Below are 21076 nucleotides of genomic sequence, written 5' to 3' on the forward strand. Positions count from 1 at the left end.
AAAAAATACATTCTCCTGAGAGATAATTAAAATGATGAAGACCACTGAGCAGATTGTACTTCACATCAAGCGATTGTTGAGCTTAATGATGGATGGTTTCATTAAATCATTTCTGCACTTTGCAGACATCCTGACAGGAAAATGCTATGTTCAAAGTGTACCTTGGGCAGAGAGCTGAGGGGTTATGCTTGAAAGTGTTTCTATTCTTACCTCGGACAAGGAGTTTATGTTTAGTGTCGTTTTTTTTTTTTTTTAATCAGCGTGAGTTTGTCTGTTAATTTGTTTGTTTGTGTGGAACGAGGACGCGTTGGCATTCGTAGGAGGAATTTCCAATCTTACTGTTCAATGGATAAAAAAGTCAGTTCCCAGTTTTAGATTGGGCATTTGGCAGCAATTTAATTAACATGGGAAAAATATCGCATTCCATAAATTTAAAGATATGCCCAAAAAGCATATTGTGGTCATGATGTTGGGGAAAAAAAACCTTGGTGTTGGTAATTTTACTGATGAGCACAAACCGGCATATGCAAGAGGGAGGCTTGCGCTGCAGTGGGAGTGGTCAGAGTTGACTTCAATCATGGCCAATTTATATATGCCACACTAGACAGGAATAGACAATCGTTCGTGGCCCCCCAACATCCAGGCCAGTGTCATCAGTGGGATGAAGTATATTGAAAAAAAAAAAAAGAAAATGATACTGTTTTTGAGGGTCTAACCCAAAAACGGGTGTAACTTTTAACACACATCAAGACCTGGCAAAAACATTTTTATTTTTTAGGGTTATTGTGCAAGTTTGAACTAGTTGAACAAGTAAGTAGCCTGCTAACACTCTAAAATTTGTTTTTTTCAAGACAGTTTGGCCCCGGTGGAGATCTGAGCATTCCTGAGTGACATTTTAATTGAAATATGATCTTTATACAACAAATCTAATAGTTATTGAAGACTTTTGGAAGGCACTGCGTGTCTCCTCGTGACACAAGTAAGACTAAGAAGCATTAAAGCTACCTGGCTCATATACAATATATGAAGTTCTCCAATATGAGTTTGTGCCACAATATCGAGCTCCAGTCGGGATCTCAAGAGTCACCTTATCTGTTGCAGACAAGCCAGGATATTATGGTAAAACTCAAGCACCCTAATGTCGTCCCCGCGTTTCGATAAGAGCAGAGAAACAAGAGAAACATGCAGCATATCTAATGTATTCTCCTCATGCTCCATAATTCAATTTCAAGCTCCCTCTTGTGAAATGAGTGACTGCGCCACCGTCGAGCCCTTTAATTGGCACGATGTTAAAAACAATGACATGGCATAGAGGACGGTCATTCAATTCGCAATTTTTATTTATTTATTTTTTTGCCCAAAAAGAATTTTTCACGGCAACAAATAGTCTCATGCGGTCATCTGAGAAGTAATCAGTCTGACCTATCTGCTCAGTGGCTTGTTGACGCAAGGCATCAAATACAGAACACACGCGCGGAGAAATAGCATCGCCCTGCCTGCGGTCCTGTTCATTTGGTCCAGTTATACAAGCTGAAAATTAGCAGCAGCGTGTGTGCCACTTTGCTGCGGGAGTTGTATGCCTGCTTATTTGATGTACTTAATCAGGTGCAGCCTTTGTAATGGGAAAGGAATAGGACCGGGCCTGATTGGCCTTGATGACATCTATGCGCCAATTGTCTAGAAAAGCACCAGCTGTAATCAATGTGCACGTAGACTCGGAATCACTAGACTGCAGTGATTGGCTTTCTTTGAAAATGCTATTAAAAATGCAGGTGTGCAATATGAAGGAGGCGTGACCACTAGCTTGAATGGAAAAGCTGCGCATTGGAAATAATGTCTGTTTACTAGAAGGTCCACCTTGATTATATATTGTAAAATTCATGAAATGTTATTTTTAGGATTGTCGAATAGCATTACCATGATTTGACTGTATTCATTCATTTTTGTCAGTTAATAATATTTAGCAGAGTGGTGCATGTCAGGGTTAATTATAAGTTATTGCGAGTAGATGGCTGTTAATCTACAGTATATGCACCTTGCTATTGACTGCTGACCAATAAAAAAAACGAGTGCCCCACTACCCACCCATAGTAAAAAAATAAAATAAGAAAATGCTTTGCTGCCTTTTGGAAATGACATCTTATTTTTATAAAACTAACTATAATTGTAGTGGAAATGTCCTTCAATTATTAGTATATATGAGCTTTCAGGGTTCATCTTAAATATATTTATTTCGGTATTGTTATATGTTTGTACAGAAGAAGGAAGGTCAAACATTCATTTGAGAATTTCAGGTAAAATAAATTCATGAAACACTGCAACGTGGTGACCATGATTATAAATGCAGAGAAAATTATATATATATAGTATATTTTTTTTTACATAAAATTATTTAGTAATTTAATTAATGAGACATTTGTTTACAATACAATACAATTTATTTAATTGTATATTTAATTAATTAATGAAACTTAAATTTTAAAAAATATATTTAATGGCACATTTGTTTATCTGATTATTTTAATTCCATATTTAATGAATGAATGAAACAATTAATCGATTAATGACAGGTTTAATGAATGGTGTATTTATTTCTTCAATTTGGGCACTTTCAGTCCCCCATACTTTCGGGTACTGTTTGTAGTTATTCATTTTTTTGGGCCAGGGTTTTAATAAAAATGAACAGATAACACTTTTTTGTGTGGGGTTCTCCATGCATGGTTCTTCCTTCTTATGAGTCTCAAAGCGAGCATTATTATCAACTTAAGGGAACACGTCTCGCTTTGAACGTTCTATTTACTGGGAACCTCCCTCCCTTTCCCAGCTGCTCCGTTGCCTTGGCAACAAGCGCAGCGCGTCGGCTGCTCTGTGCAAGGATAGGAAGGAAGATGGAGGAGAACCCCGTGAAAGACGCCGACACAGGTGTGTAAAATATTCGCATTCCTACCTCCTTTGCTCGCTCGTCGTTGTGCTTTTCTTGACGAGAATGTCCGGCGGGCGACCCCGAGCCACGGCGCGTTTTCTCATCATGACGTTCCTTCACTTTAGCATGCTAACCTCTTTTTAGCTAGCAGGCAGCACGGATGTAAACACGAGTGATGTCACCTGCATGCTGCAAACTAGCTTTGCTGCAAATCTCGCGGGCCATGCAAAAGTCGTCAAAAACACGCAGCGGCTATCGACTGGCACGCTGTGCTTTTTCATCGGGATTCTGTTCACTAGAGCAGGTGTGTTGGTCGTGGGACAGCCCTTGCTAGGTTAGCTGATACCTTAATTAGCTGCGCGTGTCAAGTGTGTTTGCTTGTCAGCTTTCGTGACCTGTCACCTCTCGACGCCCGCCCGGAAAGCGACTACGCGTGTTAAATTCTAACACACCGATATACAAATAAACATTTTAGAATATGTGCTGACTTCTCAGTTCTATTGTATTCTAACTTATGTTGTGCTCTGAAATGTTTATTTCGGTTTTTATCATATCCATTTCCCACAATGCTGTTCGAAATGATGAACATTAGGTAATATTGTCAACATCCATTAATTCTTATCACTGTATTATTGGTGTTTCATTCTAAGTTTTGCAAAAGTTTCAAAGTACCCATTTTTTTAAACTCTATGTCACGCAGTCAAGTCCAATGCATTGCTAAAGTACAAACTAAGGTAAGCGTGAACTGTAAGAGAGGTAAAAACAAACAACAAAAAAATGGGTAAAGTTACTCAAAACTTAAATGTAATGTACTTTACAAAATAGGGGAATGTGTGCAACCAAATTACACATTCGTCAAAGCAGGATGAAGAAATCCTTCCGGTACAGATGACTGACAGGAGACATGATAAAGCACCTGTAGAAATATTAAACATCTACAATGTCTTGTTTTACACGAGATGTCTGCAAGAGGTCCCACAGATTGCGATATCTGATGTGTAGAGTTTGTCCATGTATACATATGTCATGGATAAATGAAATATTTTTTATTTAACTTGTGTCCGAAAACAAACAAACAAAATACAATATTGGCATAAATTTGGGGTCAAACCATCATGTCCTCAGCCTGTAGTTGTTGTCGGCATTGCTGTAACCACAAGAAATCCAACTTTTTTTCCGCTTTGGTCACTTGACGTTCCACTTTAGGCTTTCTGCAGACTTTAACCTCATCAAACTGATTTGGGGAGGGGTAAATTATGAAAAATCACAATGTATAATTTTTTAAATGTTTAATTAATTTTTAATTTATTTGTTTGATATATACGCAAATAAGTATTCGAACACCCGTCTATCAACTAGAATTCTGACCCTCAAAGACCTGTTCGTCCGCCTTACAAAGGTAAATTGCGGACCCCCAAGGGTCCCTAACACCAGTTTGAGAAGCTGTGCCTTAATAAGCCAAGTCAAGTTCTACATTTGAAACCAAAATGTCCCAATAAGTCTCCATAGTGATAGTTGATATGCTCGCTGTGATCTACATAGCTGGCAAGAAAGATTGTATTGACATAATAACAATTTTCGGAGCAATGAAGTGAAGCACCTGATGATCTCTCTAATGGGCTGCGACACAGTCGTTGGAAATAACTGGGGCACGTTCTCCCAAACTTTCCCGAGTCAGCATGTACACGTATACAATATTAATCAGGCAATGCTTCTTGTGATTTATGAAATCAAAATGAAAGATGCTCACTTTTCCTTTCAGAAATCCCTTTCCACTCATTGATGTGTTTTCTTGGTTAACGCATGTGTAGGCAACGAAGCTGGAGGCGAGGAGGCCTTGGTGGGCAACGTCAACAAGCTGACAGTGAGCCCACCAGGCTACGCAGCATCTCCCAAAAAAGGACATCTGGTTTTCGACGCTTGCTTCGAGAGCGGTGGGTAGTGTGATACCGTTTACTTGAACAGCGCTCAATGAGCTTCTCATTCATGAGCTGTTATAATAATAATAATAATGCCTTTATTAGTCCCACAATGGGGAAATTCGAGATTCGAACCCAGGCCTCCTGGGGAGACTGGGTCCGGAACGCGGCGCCTTAGACCACTCGGCCATCCTGGCAGCCAGGAAATTCGAGATTCGAACCCAGGCCTCCTGGGGAGACTGGGTCCTGAACGCGGCGCCTTAGACCACTCGGCCATCCTGGCAGCCACAGTGGTTGCTCACAAAAGAAAGAATGGGACACTTTATAGTGACTGATTATTTTTTTGTGTGTCACTTTGATCCAACTTTGCCTGAACCATGTTTCGTTACAAGTTGCAGTAGATGGACCGCAAACGTTGTGGTCCAGCTGCAACATTTAATACGCCCTTGGGCTGAACAATTTTAAGAAAAATTGTCCTGTGATTTTCCTGACAGATTTTGTGATTTTGATTGTATTTTTAATTTTCTTTACAATGGCTTGGCGCCTAGCATTCAAGAGGCGGCAAAATAAATGACTTCCGGGACGAAGGGCGACTTTTTTTATTGGCGGGCCACAATGGGTTCTAAAATTTGACAGAGGGGCCGGACCAGGAGCAGATGGATGGAGTGTTTTGGTAACCTCATCTCATCGGAGAAAAAAAATACATTTAATTTTAAATGAAAGGGAACAAAAGCATTACAACAAAATATTTGTCTTTGACACACCACAGTATTTAGAAAATAAAACATTAACAAGGTTTATTCATTTAATTTTATTTCAAGTTCGGCGGGTCGGATTAAACCGTTTAACGGGCCGCATGTGGCCCCCGGGCCGTAGTTTGCTCACGCCTGGGTTAGAGTGACCTGCTTTGTGAGCGTTAGGCACAAGAGACCTTTATAAAAAAAAAAAAAACAGAGCTTTGTCAATCTCAAAATCGCGTTGGCTGAGATCGCGATTTCGTTCTCAAAACGATAACTCGTTCAGCCCTAATATGTACTCCACTTTATTTTACCTCCATCTATTTCAAAGTGTGTCAATAGTTTTGTTGTTTTTAACTTTTTTTGACACTTGTGTGATGCTTATAACGCCTAGTTTTAAAATGTGACTTCCAATTGACCGCACGTTTTGTGGTTTCAAACTCTGGAACAAACAAATTAGATTTCAGTTGTTTCTCCGCTGGAAACTAAAATTGTAACAGTTTTGACTTCACACTAACTGTAACTTTTCTCCTATAGCGCAGAAAGCGTCCCACACGCTGCATGTTCGGCATAATGCAGGTGGAACAATCATGACATGCTTATCTAATATATTTGACGGCAGTCGTCAAATGTTTGCCTCACTGAATTGGCTGCCTATTCAAACAAGAGCTGACAGTGAGGTCTTTATTTCATTTTTTTTTTCTTTTTAATTATTCGCACGTATTAGCCCAATCTTATTTGCTCAACCTCAACCAGCCCACAAACTCCTTTCATTAAATGTCGTATTTATATGCTCTGACATTTCCTGTTAGTAGAGTTCTCATATACACATACAGCACTTTAGCATTCATCATGCTCTCCCACTCGCATTAGTTGGGAGACAAAACAATAATACTGACAATCTGGAAACGGTTAACTGTCATGTTGTAGCTCATATAGTTATGGTAACTAAATCCCCATCCATTTATAATACACGTGGCTGGAGAACTTTGTTTAGATTTATATCAGCTTTAGGATTGCTTTTTTTTTTTTCCTCAACTTTTTCCCATTTCCACTAATGACATGTGAGAGGAGCTAAGACATTGATTAATGGGCATTGAGCTCCCACATTGAGATCAGCTAACGTACATAACATCTCCAGCTCCGGATGCATCTCCTGAATGATTTATGGAATTGATATTAATATCTCTCCGGTAAATGCATCGCTGAAGTTAGAATGCAGGAGGAGTGGATTTTTGTCAAGCTTGTAGCAAATGAAAGTGGTAGCTTATGTTTTATTAAACTGATTTTGTCAGGTTTTCTTTGCACGTGAATCGTGATTTTTTTTTTTGTAGTTTCATTTTGTGTCAAGGTGAACAGTGTTTAAAAAAACAAAACAAAAAGTAATTTGTGGCGTCACATGAACAAACTCAAAATGCTGTGCTGATTACTTGCCCATCACAGTCGATTTTCCCGTAGTATATAGATCAGTTGCGGGCCGAGCATTTCACACGTCGACCTTCAGTGAAGTCCTACTTAGTCCGACTTGAATAAATCGCCCTCAAAATAGAATAATTTTTGACACGGCTGGATAATTAATATACAGACAAACACATTCGCACGACTGAGTGTGGAACGACTAGCTTCTCTTGAAAGGTCCGTCTGCAATCAAATCCACTATAAAATCTGCCTGGCAACACGAGCTAGCTGAATTCTGATTGGATAAAAACTCTGAGAGAGTGAGAGTGAGAGTGAGTGAGAGTGAGTGAGAGTGAGTGAGAGTGAGTGAGAGTGAGTGAGAGAGAGTGAGAGAGAGAGAGAGAGAGAGAGAGAGAGAGAGAGAGAGCGAGAGAGAGAGCGGAGAGAGCGAGAGAGCGAGAGAGAGAGCGAGAGAGCGAGAGAGCGAGAGAGCGAGAGAGAGAGAGAGAGAGAGAGAGAGAGAGAGAGAGAGAGAGAGAGAGAGAGAGAGAGAGAGAGAGAGAGAGAGAGAGAGAGAGAGAGAGAGAGAGAGAGAGAGAGAGAGAGAGAGAGAGGAGAGAGAGAGAGAGAGAGAGAGAGAGAGAGATATATATGCATGGTGTGTTCATTTCATAAAGTTCAGATTGAATTTCGAGTTAGTTTACCAAAATAGCAGCCACTGTTTAGACACTCGTCATGTAAGCTGCTTGCCAAAGGTATGAAAGCCAATTTCCATTTAGACGAGGCTAAATTCACATTGTTGGCAGCCATATGCTGATCAAGCCACTGATGGACTCCTCATTTATATATATATATATATATATATATATATATATATATATGATCGTCGTGACTGCAGTTGACAACTTGACATTTTGTGCACATTTTCAGCCACGCAACATACAAATGCAAATTTCGCCGGCGCAGATCAATATTTGTACGCCACTTAAGAAAATGCAAAGCTGCGAATACACTTTGTTAATCTGCGAATAGAAAGTCTTTGTCTATTGCGACGCGTATGGTTATTGTGTCACCATGCAAAGATTCCTTCAAGCGATATGAAAAGCGTCATTATTTTGAGAGTGAATTCCAAATGACATTTTTTATCTCCACTGGTCACATTTGTTTCCTCGCACGCTCAAACTGTTTACATTTTCATCTAAGTCCTGAATTCTTTTTTTTGTGAATGCCTCGTCGCGATGTCGCTGACTAAAGGGCCATCTGTTTTCACAAAGGATGACACTGACAGAGCAGCGTTATTGTTTCCCTGCACCTCTGGACTTTGCAGATGTAATTAAACGCTGGCTGATTAGTCTAACTGCAGCATGCTGTCACTAACTTGTTTGGTCAAAGAAATTCCCCCGGGGGTGACGAATGTTTAATGGGAGCCATTGATTGGCACATCGCATAGACTCATCTGTTTTGACAATCGATTCGCTCAATAGAATCTAACTTGTACGGCCGAATGGGGAAACAGATATGCACGCGCTTGTTTCTTTATGCTGCACTTCAATAACGATTTTGGTCCTTTTGAGACTCTGGAAATAAATTGATTTGTAGTTGCAAACCTGCGTAATGCGATTCTTTGAGTCACTCACTGAGAAAATTCACACCAAATTTAGCTAAATGCATTCTCACGCAAATCATTATGGCACCTGCTACATCCCTCAATCTTTTTTTTTTGTGTGAAAATGAACCAAGCTGTTCATAATTCAAATAGTTGACGGAAGAACAGTGTTAACAATGTTAATGTTATTCTTTTTTTTTTTTTAAAACGGCTTAGTTTTGGGAGTGGGGGTGGTTGTTCCTGCCGCACACGCAGCATGATGTGCATTAATATTTATAATGTATGTGACAATCATTTGTCACTCATGTATGGAAATCTCAGAATACAAACCCGAAACAAGAGATTCAAAACACTGCACACCTGTCGGAATCGAAAATATTTTTGTCAAAATGAATTCTTTTGTTGCAGCATCAAGGCTCCTTTGGGTTGAATGTTGTTTAATACTGTCAGTCGTAAAATTGGTTTAACTCTGTTTTGGGATCAAATGTTTTAATTGTTTTCTGTTATGATCACAGAAATATTGCAAGTCAAGTCAAGTTTATTCATTAATCACAAAATCGTCGCAAAGGGCTTCACAAAGCCACGTTATCACTATGAGGGCTGGGTATTGATTCAAAATTTCAAAATCGATTTGATTCAATTAATGAATTTTGATTGATTTTCAATCAATGATTTCACCCAGTAACAATTTGACTTTAGTATTTGAAGGCATTCTCAGAAGAACCAATGCTACAATTAGTAAAAACTGCTTGATGTAAAAATATAAATATTTACATTAAGAGTTGAAGCCAGTGCTGTTCCAATAATCATGAGTGTTTTATTGAACATGACCCGATCAAGACGATAAATAAATAAAAAACCGCCATTTTGTTGTTTTGTTACGCTTCTTTTGAGTAGTGACAAGACCTGGCGTGAAGTCCTGTCCATTTATGAGGAAAAAGACTTTGAAAGTATGGCCATATGGTTTCATCAATCGATATCGGACTATGAAAAGGAAAATCGATTCAAATCGATATATCCCTTTTTTTTTTTTTTTTTTGTCAAATATTAATGACATCTCCTGATCAAAACTTCCCAACCGGGCATGAACAACTAAAAAGTTCCAAATGTTGGGGAAAAAAAAAAAAAAAAATAAACATCAAGAAGGCATCACCGATGGGTGACGGAATCTAATGTTGAGCGCATATCTCCGTCTTCTCATACCCACCTGACAATTAAAACAAAAGTAATCTAAATATTTTAGTCAGTATATTCTAACCCAAATGCAAATAGTCCCATTCTATCAAAATGTGTTTTTTTTATTTTCTTCCCCAACTTCCCAGGTCTCTATGTATAATATAGTACACACCTGTCGCTGCGTGACCTCACATTGGGCTGCCTCTTGAGGGCTTTCCAAACAAAGATCCATTCATGTGAATGCGAGGGCGTCCTCCTGACATGTGATGTATTGAGCGCCACTCTCACTCGCTCCGTCTCTCTCTTCCATCTCCTTGGCGGCAGCGGAGAAGCTTCGCTGCTCAAATGACTGCATTTCCTCTCTCCGCCCTTCGCTTGTTACACTTTCTTCTCCTGCTCCTTTTAAACCAGGGGAATTCTCGAAAGACGCGTTGGAGATAAATTAAGCTTGTGGGCAAATGCGTGGCTTTTGAGCGATGCCTTTTAGCGGCCATTTGTTTCTGTAAGAGTGTCGCTCTTTTTGTGTTACACTTATCGCTGTCATTTTGCCATTGATGGTATTTTTAGATCTGCCTTCAGGCAGAAAGTGTCCATTTATTTCACTTGTTATTCCTGACCGTTATTATTTCTTATCATAGCAGTTTGGCTTGGGCGTATCTTGCGTGCAAAAAAAGGAAGACTGATATCAATAACAATGGCGCTCGCAAGCGATGAATTGATAAACGTCTTAGATTTGAAGAGTTTGTTATCAAGATTAGTTTTACAGTCTTCAATCCGTGGAGTATTTTATGTATTGTTCGATAGCTTAAATTTCTCTATTTTGGTTTGGAAAGACTTTTGCACAACATTTCACTGTGTCAACATCAGGATTGAAATTTTTTTCACATTGATTTTAATTTTAATCTATTTTTTTTTTCAATTTTAAATCAGGTTGATTAGCAAGAAAAAAGCAGAATAAAGAGAACTAAAAGAGCGCAATAATCCTTTGGTGACATTCCGACCTGTCATATTGTGCCTTGTCTCATAGTTGAGTAAACGCATTGGCTCAGCGGCACTCCGAGAGCTCAACTGGCAAAAAGGAGCACAAACGACCACAGTTTTATGGAAATGATTTGTGGACGGCACTGATTGGAGCATGAAATTGTCGACCCAGCCTGCACCTCCCCTTTGCAAATGTTCAGTCACTTATTAGTGGACATTAGCACGACTCAAAGGTGATGATTAATTGTGATGTAACCAGATGTTATTGTGGCGCTTGTTAGAGTTGCAAACGTTGAGAGTAAAAAATGCTCAGACACAAATCACTCTCATAACAATAACTCTTTACGAAGTACCGTTTTTATTGCATTTGATTTTTTTTTTGTGTTTTTTGTTTTGCATTTATGGACTTCCAACCATGACGGCAAAACTGCTCGTTGCTCTCACTCGCTAAGAACGTCTAAATTGAATGATTTAATTATGTTTTATAATCTTCTATATCCGTGATAAAAAAAAGGGATTAGTCTGTCATTGCTTGGATTTGCTTTTATGGTATATTTTAGCCAATAATAAACGGATAATAAAGCGAAAGTAAAGTTTTGCCTGACTTTGTAAAACAGCATTTGCCCTTCTTAAGTTTTTTGGGGGGGGGTTTGGTATTTAGCAGTACTTAAATACAACTATTAAACGTTCCACAATGAAAGGTTTATTCTGCAATCCTTCAATATGTGAAAATAATACAGGGATTGAAAATAATCTCGCGTCCAGATTTGACACTCGCTGTAGTTTCCACCAACATCAACACAACGTCCTCCTTAAATCGTGTTCAGTCGCTAATTTAGGAAGCTAACGAACCGCTAGATAATGACGCCATCATTGTATGTCACGACACAAATCTCAGACGCTAGTGGCAACCACTGGCTAGCAGCTAGACAAGTGGCTCCCCTTTTTTTTCTTTTTTCTTATAAATTCCCGGTACATTTAAATGTAATGAAAATATTGTCTTATTTTATATTTATATTTTTATTTCATTTTTTTCCCCCCAATGACTGTATGATCTGGTCCCATCTTGTGCTTGTATTTGATAAGCAAGAAACCAAGGCACCCAAGAAAACTAATCAATCAGAGACAGGAAGCGTGACTTATGAGGAGACAATGATTTGTCGCATACTCATCTTGGGCAAAGCCGTGCGGCCTCACGCTGACGAGGAAAAATGTTTGAAATGGAGCGTTAGTAGAACACTAAATGTGTTTTTTTTTTTTTTTTTTTTTTTTGGTGAATCTTGCTATGCTAATGCAATGCAATGCTTACAACAATTTCCGTTTTGGTCTATAACAACCCAAAGAGAGACGTGTGCTCTCTCTCTCTCTCTCTCTCTCTCTCTCTCTCCCTATATATATATATATATATATATATATATATATATATATATATATATATATATATATATATATATATATATATATATATATATATATATATATATATATATATATATATATATATATATATATATATATATATATATATATAATTTTTTTTTTTTTTTTTTTTTATACACACTGCGAGGTAAAGTTTGGGGAATATAGTGGCTGTACTTCAGATTGTTGTCGCGACGAGTAGATTTATTCATTTGATCTTTATACATGTCAGACATCTCCCTTTGCTGCTTTTTATTTTTCCCTACTACAATGACAACCATCAAGACTTGCAATCCCTTCAAATCTTTTTTCATCTTGATGGCATACTCATCTCACTGTCAATAAATCGCTTTTTTGGTTGTTCCTTATTTTTTTTTTTCCCCCCAATCTGACCTATTGGTTGTTGGCGTGTGATTTCTTGCTTCTCTTGTTTCTCTTGCCGCATGGGTTCCCAGTGTTCCTGAACTCATTACAGAGCAATCAGCCCCAGGCATTGAAGTGTGCACCCACAGGGAGCAATAACTGTAAATAAACACCACTGCAGGCTCTCGGATAACATGTTAGCCAGATGATAACAGGTCTTCTAAGTAGGCCCGTTGACCTTCTCTTTACCTTGGGCTTGCCAAGGACTTCTCGGGTCCCTCCACTTTCATCTTGGGAGCTTCTTCCACAATGATAAAGGAGGAGGAGGAGAGGAAGTATGGGGTTGCACCAAGGCGTTATAGCGGAACAGAAAATGGATTTGATGGAGGGATCTTGGAGAAATGCGGATGACTGGGTAGATGCACCTTAGCAGCGTACCTGCCTTTGCTCCTTTACTCGCTATAAGCAATGAAAGTACAATGATTTCCAATGGAGCGTTTGTAATCGGTCCCTTTAGTGACTCCTGCAGGACCATGGGGAGAGCGGAGGGGGCATTGGTCATTAAAAGTAGGCAGTTTTTCGAGTCGTCACTTTTTTCCCAATTTCTCCAAAATTAATACATAAAAAAGAAAATGATAACTAATTTCAGTTTTCTGGTAAAAAAAAATATACGAAATGAGCTTGTTACTGAAAAATCTTGGATATTGTCCTTCCTTAAGGTTCAACTTCTCGAACTTGTCAAACGCTGGCATGGAACGAATGAGTTAGCGCAAACTTGTAGCTAAGCCACCGTTTTAAGCTAGTGAACCCGATGAAAGTAAAGAGGGCAGTTTCCCCCGTACGAATGCGCAGTGGGGCTAAAGCGCCGTCTGGATGAGATTGATAACACAATTAAGCCATTACCAATATGAGCGCATCACGATGACCCATTACTACACCGGCCACTTCAGATGGATCACACCAGTCTAGCTGTAGGGCTTTTTGGAAGGCGGAAGAAAAAAAATACAATTATAAAAGGCTAGCTTGAAAATTGCGCTCTGTTCAGAATGTGAAGGCAGGCCTGTACATCATCAGATATGTGCGGGTTGCCCGCATATCTCACTGCTGTCCTCGGGCCCGGCTTTCTTCATCTATTTTGAAACGAGAAGCTCACTGGAGCATGGGTGGACTCATAGCAAAATGACTTTCATTCCTATTGTCCCATCTTATCATACGCTCTTATCCTGTTTTTGCTGCAACCGCATTATGATTCTTTCAACATTTTCCACATTTGCAAGCACTCATATTATGTATGTGGCTGAAGGACATGACACCTAAGAGTCTCTTTCGGATTGAAATGACGGTGCATATCTGTGTGCTTTCACTGTATCTTGTTGGCTGGATTATATCCAAATTAAGTTGCAATAATTTTTTTAAATTATTATTATTTATTGTTTTTAAATATAACTAAAATCTCCATCACTCTGAACTAGGGGTGCTTGATTATGAATAATTATAGTAATAATATTCATCATTATTTTAGTAATAATTGAAATCACGATTATTGAAATATTTTCTTTTTGTCTATAAAACAAATAAAAACGCATAAATGGAAACAATATTAAGACAAATCCAATTTATTTTATCTTTAAATTAAAACAAAAAGTACAAATGTATGGTTTCCTTGTATGAACAAACGTTATTTGCCACTTGCCACCAAAGTGTTATAACATCTAAATAAACAATTTCAGTCGAATGGCATCATTTTGAGCTCGTATACACTCACTCCAGTATTGGACATAAAATTAGTAATATTTTTACAATATTTCATGTATTATAATACTCTATCTAATAATTGTTTTTTGCCAATTTTGTAATTGTTGCGTGTTATAATCGTTAATTAATTTCAATTAATTCCACACAGTCCAAGTCTGAACTACATTGCAAATTTGACTCACAAGTGCATCTCAGGAGCATTTTCTCCTAGAATCGGTGCAAAAAATGCACTCTACGTTCTAGAATGGACTGACAACCTGTCTCTTGTGCAAAGTCAGTTGGGACAGCCCATTAATTGCTATCCGAGAAAAATTGTCGACTCGCAACCCCGACCTGACCAACGCTTAAAAGCTAGAACGTAATTGAGTCTACCTGTTAGATAGTTAGTTTGTTGAAACTTGCAAGGTGACCTCTCTAATCTCGCCTGCAGATGAAGTGATAAGGCATCAAGGGAGAAGGCAGGCTTTAAGAAATCATGAGGCGGGAGATTGATGTTGCCTCAGTGACAACTTGCCTTCAGACGAGCAGGCAAGAGAGAAAGAGACAGACGGAGGGGGGAAAAAAAACAAAAAAAACAGCCGTTTAGCTGCAGGACTAAACTAAACCCCGACACCAAGGCTGCTGGCTGGAATCAATTCTGTCTTTATCAGCCCCCTTCGTCTGTGTCCAGGAGTCCTGCCCACACAGCAAAGGAGCTGAAGGCGGCAACGGATATGTTTTCCGATAATGAAATTGAACACAGCAAAAAATGGGTTTAAAAAGGTGCCGGGCTACACTCCCTCAGCAGTACAAGCACTCTTTTAATCTCAAGCTTGCCGTTTAGACAGGTTTGCTCTTGTTTGTGCCGGGTCGACTTAAGTGTAGCGCCATTGTTATACTACAATGTGTTGTTAGCTCGTAAAGCAACACGATTGGGTTTCCAAAAAAAAAATAAAAGAATAAAATACATTTAACTGTGTGTTGAAGCAGTTAGTAGCCCACCTGTGGGATAAATTGCGCGTTAAAATAAAAGATTCCGGACATGTCTACTAAGGAGGTAACACTGTAACCACACAGTCCATTTCATTTGGAAACAACTGCCTATTACCGGTGTAATGGGCGGCTGGCCGGCCGTGCGAGTGAGTTCCACCTCAGGCCTTGGGCATGCGAGACTCTTGCTGCTGCTGCTGTTGTGTGATGTGATGATCCATCTGCATGGCAGAAAGCGTTCATCCAGCGGATGGCTACAGGCTGCAGGCTGCAGGCCGGCCCATTGTGTGGGCTGAGCACTGTGACTGCTCCCTCTTGTACCTCCGTAATGGGATTACATTAGCCAGGTTCTTCTGCTCCCTCTTCACATCAATTTCGCATACACACACCAGCACACCATATGCATATTTACATGCTTGTTGCTCCTCGTGCATACCCGAGATGAAATTTGACCAAATTTCCAAAATACACCATCATGATGTATTTTTCTTTTTTGAATCTCTAGTTTCATATTCTAAATTTCTGTTTCTGTTTATGCATTTTTTTAATTGTGTGATGAAACAGAAAGGTTTTCATTGGTTTTTTTTTTGTTGGTTTTTTTTCATTGTAATGTCGGAACCCGCCAGGGCCAAGCTGCTCGTTGAAACCAAATTAAAATTCGTACATTTCCAAATGTCCTCTCAAGGATAAAGGCTTGCGTTTAACGCGGCCTGTCAAAACATGAATGAAGAAGACAATGAAGAGAAATGAGACACTAAAGGAATCATGTGATCGTTTTGTTCTCAAGGACCAGAAATTGTGTTTATTCTGACCTCAGTCTTGCAGCATCCTGAGTCACGCTAATTTCGTCCCCACCCTTGACTTTATTTCTTGCCTTTTTTGTCCCACCTTCAGATTTTCACCAGCAGCCAGATAACGCTTTCGCTTTTCATCCTACTTAATGTGTATTTTTCTAAAAGTGCAGCCACACAAGCAGTCAGTGCTCGTTTGATACAAAATGACATGACATTGATTTTAAATGGGCAGGCCACAAGCCCACCAAAGTGTTTGAATGTGGAGGTAGCCACCATAAAATTAAAACAGGGATCAATGATGTGTCATATCCTTGCTGCTTCATGGACTCGACGTGTAATTCGGACTTTGAAGCTGCAGCCATCTCTCATGTCAGGCCCTCCAGCTCTGGACTCAATAACGCAGCAGCCCGTGGCTGCTGTCTATTGCTATCCTATACTCGAGTGTTCACAAGCAGAAACGGAAAAATGCGAGTTAGTGTGTAAGACCACCCTTGCAGATTCAATTGCACGGGGGAATTGAGAGACGTCGTGCTTTAGATGAGTTCTTATTAGCAGTGCATTGAGGCAAGTTAGGGAGGGGGGGACTATGGCCTTATGGGGTGCATTGAAACCTGGACCACAATGCTATACGTTCCACAACCGGGCTGCTCTGATAAATATATCTTTTTGAACTCATCTTTTAAATCCATCTATTTTGCCGTTTATTTACAGTAGTACTTGAATGTCAACGTGAATATGGACATTTTTTACTGGTTCCAAGTATTGACTGTATGAATTGCTATGAACGTTTAGGGCTGCTTCATTATGAAAACTTAATAATCACAATTATTTCCGTAATAATTGAAATAAAAGATAAAGATAAGATAAAGATGTCCTTTATTAGCCCCACATTGGAGAAATTTGCAGTGTTACAGCAGCAAAGATATAGATCACACAGAGGCGGCGGCGTAATTTAGCCGTTAATGTATAACATTAGCAGCAGACATTCAGAAAAAGCAAACCTTGCAAATACACACAGTATCGACGTATATACACAAATCCCCATGTAAATCACAATTATTCAAACGATTATTCGATTTTTTTGTTTGGTACAAAACGAAAAAAAATGTACTTATACTACATATATATATATATATATATATATATATATACATACTGTATAATTTTTTTTTCATTCATTTAGTTGAGTGTAACAATCCTAATTGAATTTTAATTGATTTCTCATCCCCATGAAAGAAGGTCGACAAATGCGCGGTTCATCTTACCCGTTAAATTTCTTTAAATTTCTTGGAATTGGGTTGCCAAATAGCCCCAACAAATTGAATCGCCCAATTGTGGCGCACAATCATCCTGGAAAAGGGAAAAGGTTTTCCTCTACTGGTTCCTAAAATGTAACAAGCTTAGAAATTCCCATAATGAATCGGGAAGCTGCTCTTTCATATATTCAAGTCAATGATCCGGACAAACTATGCTTCGTTTACCATTCGAAATCACATCTTTAGTGCAGTCCACCATAATACTTTTCCTACTTTTTTTTTTTTTTTGTAAATATACTGTACTTGTGTGTGAAGCTGATTTGCAATTATTTACGAGCGTGCACACAGTGCCGACATTGAGACGGCCATTTATACGCTCTCTTCTTTTCTGATTCAAATCCTATTCACGTTCATTGCCCTTCGTCTTTCACATCCCTTCCGCCCTTCTCTCAGTTGTGTAATGCTCCCTTTCATTTTGCGTACGCATTCAGTACTTGACTGGTGAAAAGGTTGAAATGAATTAATTTATGAAGTCCAGTACATTAGTTTTATATGTCAGCATCCGAGCCATACAGCTACTCCCTGGTTAGACAAAGATGCTGCGGAGCGAGTTGTTTTCCTGGCCCGTGCCAATCACTTACCATTAGTGCTTCCCGTGGAAGCTGTCAGCGGATGAGCTTTAAATGTGAAAAAAGAACCAGCCGTTCGTTGTCTTTGTACATTTTTCCTATTGTGGCAGTTTCATAGCGTGCCGTTAATAAAATGTTTGTTTTCATCATGCATTTATGAAGTAGCGTGTCGGTCGGTTCCCCTCGTGTGCGTGATGCAAGCTGACTTGTGGATTAGCTTCGTCCTGTGGCAGCCGGAGTGAGATATTGTTTGACTCTGCGGTGCTTAGCCCATCTGGCTATAATCACATTTCACGTGATGCGCTCGTCAATGTGCGCTTCAGCTACTTGCTTACCTCGTGACGTGGGAGGGTTTGTGAGCATATGTGGCTATAAGATCCCAAATCCATGTTGCCAAACTTCAAGCACGTGGTTGATCAACAACATTCGCGACGTTTCCATAAACTCAAAGATGTAAAAAGTTGCAATTACCTCCAGCATGCTAAAAAAGGAAGTGGTCACTGCTAGGACTTGGTTAGAAAAAAACATTTATCGATTTAAAACAATTTTCCTTTTCATAGCCAGATATGGATTCAAAAAGCATGTTGGCAGATGGATTTATTGTTTTGATCTGATCATGTTCAATACGTCCAGGATTCATGGCTTCAATTCTCAATGTCAATATTCATATTTTTTACTAACGCACCGAGTTACATCAAACAGTTTGCTGCATTGGTTCTTCTGAGAATGCCTTCCATACCAAAGTCAAATTGGCACTGCATGAAATCATTCAATGAAACAAAAATCAATCAAAGTAAATCCTGAATCGAATCAAATCGGGCCCTTGTGTATCGAATCAAATCGTTTTTTGAGATTTGAATCGATACCCAGCTCTAGTCAACGCAGGTTCAGACTAATAAAAAGAACCATCATCACATCTATCCATTTATTATCTGTTCCAATTCTCCTCATGAGAGTGGCGGGGTGCTGGAGCCTATCCTGGCTGTTTTTGGGCAGTAGGCGGGTTACACCCTGAACTGGTTGCCAGCCAATCGCAGGGCACACAGAGACGAACAACCATCCATGCTCACACTCACACCTACGGGCAATTCAGGGTGTCCAATCAACCTGCCGTGCATGTTTTTTGGAATGTGAGAGGAAAGCGGAATACCCGGAGAAAACCCACAGAGGCACAGGGAGAACACGCAAACCACACACAGGAAGGCTGGAGCCAGAATCGAACCCACGACCTCTGCACTATGAGGCCATCGTGCTAACCGGTCGACCACCGTGCTGCCCTCCAAGCTCACAATATAGCAAAAATGCAATTTGATCATAAAAACACAGAGTGCACAAAGTTATGTGTTTAATAAGACAATGAGCAAACAAAAAAAAAATGTTGACAAAAGGACGTCATGGAAAACAGTACAGAAACTATGAATATCACACAGGAAAACGGTAACACATACCGACTTGAATCAAAACGTTTCCTGGTCAGCCGTGATAATCGACGTACCACATTAACGTCAGTGAATGATTTGTGGCATCACCTTTGCAAATCCATACCGATCCAAAAATTCGTTCCTTTTCAAACCTTTCTTCCCTAAATGGATTTGTAAATCATAAACCACAAGCTTTGTATCAGGTTTGCTCCCTGCCATTACTTATTTTCAAATCTCACATATTGCTTTGTTGCTTTGAATTCAGAGGAGTAACTTCCTCCCATTTCAATTTCCCCCTCTAGCTTTTTGTCACAACTCATCACTCTCTTCAACATACGTGTTCCATGTTATATTTTATATCCAGCCCGGATCTAGACTCAGATGAAGCTTCTGTCATGTAGTCATCTAGCACCCGGTCATCTCATCGACAGCTATGAGAATTGCAAACGGGGGAATAGTTCCCATTGGATTAATTATACTTCCACTCATCATCTGGCTTTTTTTTTTTTTCCAGCGGTTAGCATGTAATATGTCCGATATGGAAGAGTGGAAGAAACACATGTTGTGCGGCGTGTCATTAAAGTGAATGAGGTCCTCCTCCCTCTTTGTGCATTGAAATGTTCTGCTGAGTCAATGTCAAATGGAGAGCCAGATGTAGTGATCCCCGCTCACGTCTACGCTTTCGCTTCCGCAGGCAACCTTGGCCGTGTTGACTATATCAGTGAATTTGAGTTTGACCTCTTCATCCGGCCCGACACCTGCAATCCCCGATTCCGCGTCTGGTTCAACTTCACCGTGGAGAATGTCCGGGAGACGCAGGTCAGTGCTCTGGGTTTTGATCAAGTCGTACTGTAAAAAAAAAAATAAATAAATATCAGAAAACACATTGGGAAGTCTTATTTATATCCCATATTTTATTCAGACATAATACTATTTTAACTAAAAGTACACACTAAACAGTAGGGCAATGCAATTAATTAAAATTCAATTAAGATTATGACACTCAACGCTGACAAATTTGTCATAATCGTAAAAAAACGATTATTATACATTTTATTTGTGTAAAATATTTTTAAAATAGTATTAATTTCACAAAGTCTCATATTAAATAGGGCATATTTTTGACTTCAAAATTTCCACTGAAGAGATTTATTAAAATTGTTTATTGAAATGTTACAACAGCTCATGGCAAATTGGAAGTGTATCGCACGTAAAAGACGATGCGCTACGTTTGTTTGTACAAGGAAACCGTAATTGCATTTATAGGTTTGCACCTTTTTTTTTTATTCTAAAATAACAAATTTAATACTTTTTGTTTGGTCCAAAGGAAACTTACATAATTCCAGTGTTTAAAAGAAGTTGATTACGTTGTTTTAAGATTTTTTTTTTTACGTTCCTTCATGTTCTTGTTTTGTACCCAAAAAATAAATGTGAGTGTGATTTCAATTATGACCTAAATAATCGCAATTCATATATATATATATATATATTTTTTTTATATCACAATCGAGCAGCCCTACTAAACTGTTTTTTTCTATTCACATTCTTTCATCCAGGGACATTGCAGGATTAACACATATTTAATTATTTTCAATTATATCATTTTGGGGCTGCAATATGGTTGGGCAGTCATCATTGAGTAACGAAACAAAGGCCACATCATTTAATGAAACTTAATTTCAGATGAATTGTGTTGTCAAATGAGACTTCCCTCCCAACATCTATCAGTA

General features: G+C 39.0%; 1 protein-coding gene across 1 annotated transcript in view; it reads left to right on the top strand.

The window, feature by feature from the left end:
• The first annotated feature begins 2783 nt into the window (after positions 1–2783).
• agbl4 (AGBL carboxypeptidase 4) overlaps positions 2784–21076 on the top strand; it is a 263660-nt gene continuing 245367 nt past the window's right edge. The window contains exons 1-3 of the mRNA XM_088313401.1: positions 2784–2922; positions 4735–4857; positions 20041–20165. Of these exons, the coding sequence (XP_088169527.1) occupies positions 2889–2922; positions 4735–4857; positions 20041–20165 (282 nt within the window). The 5' untranslated portion in view covers positions 2784–2888. The remainder of the gene's footprint in view (positions 2923–4734; positions 4858–20040; positions 20166–21076) is intronic.

This window comes from Idiotropiscis lumnitzeri, chromosome 13, assembly GCF_059441095.1.
Source record: "Idiotropiscis lumnitzeri isolate Australia: NSW breed Sydney's pygmy pipehorse chromosome 13, RoL_Ilum_1.0, whole genome shotgun sequence".
Lineage (NCBI taxonomy): Eukaryota > Metazoa > Chordata > Actinopteri > Syngnathiformes > Syngnathidae > Idiotropiscis > Idiotropiscis lumnitzeri.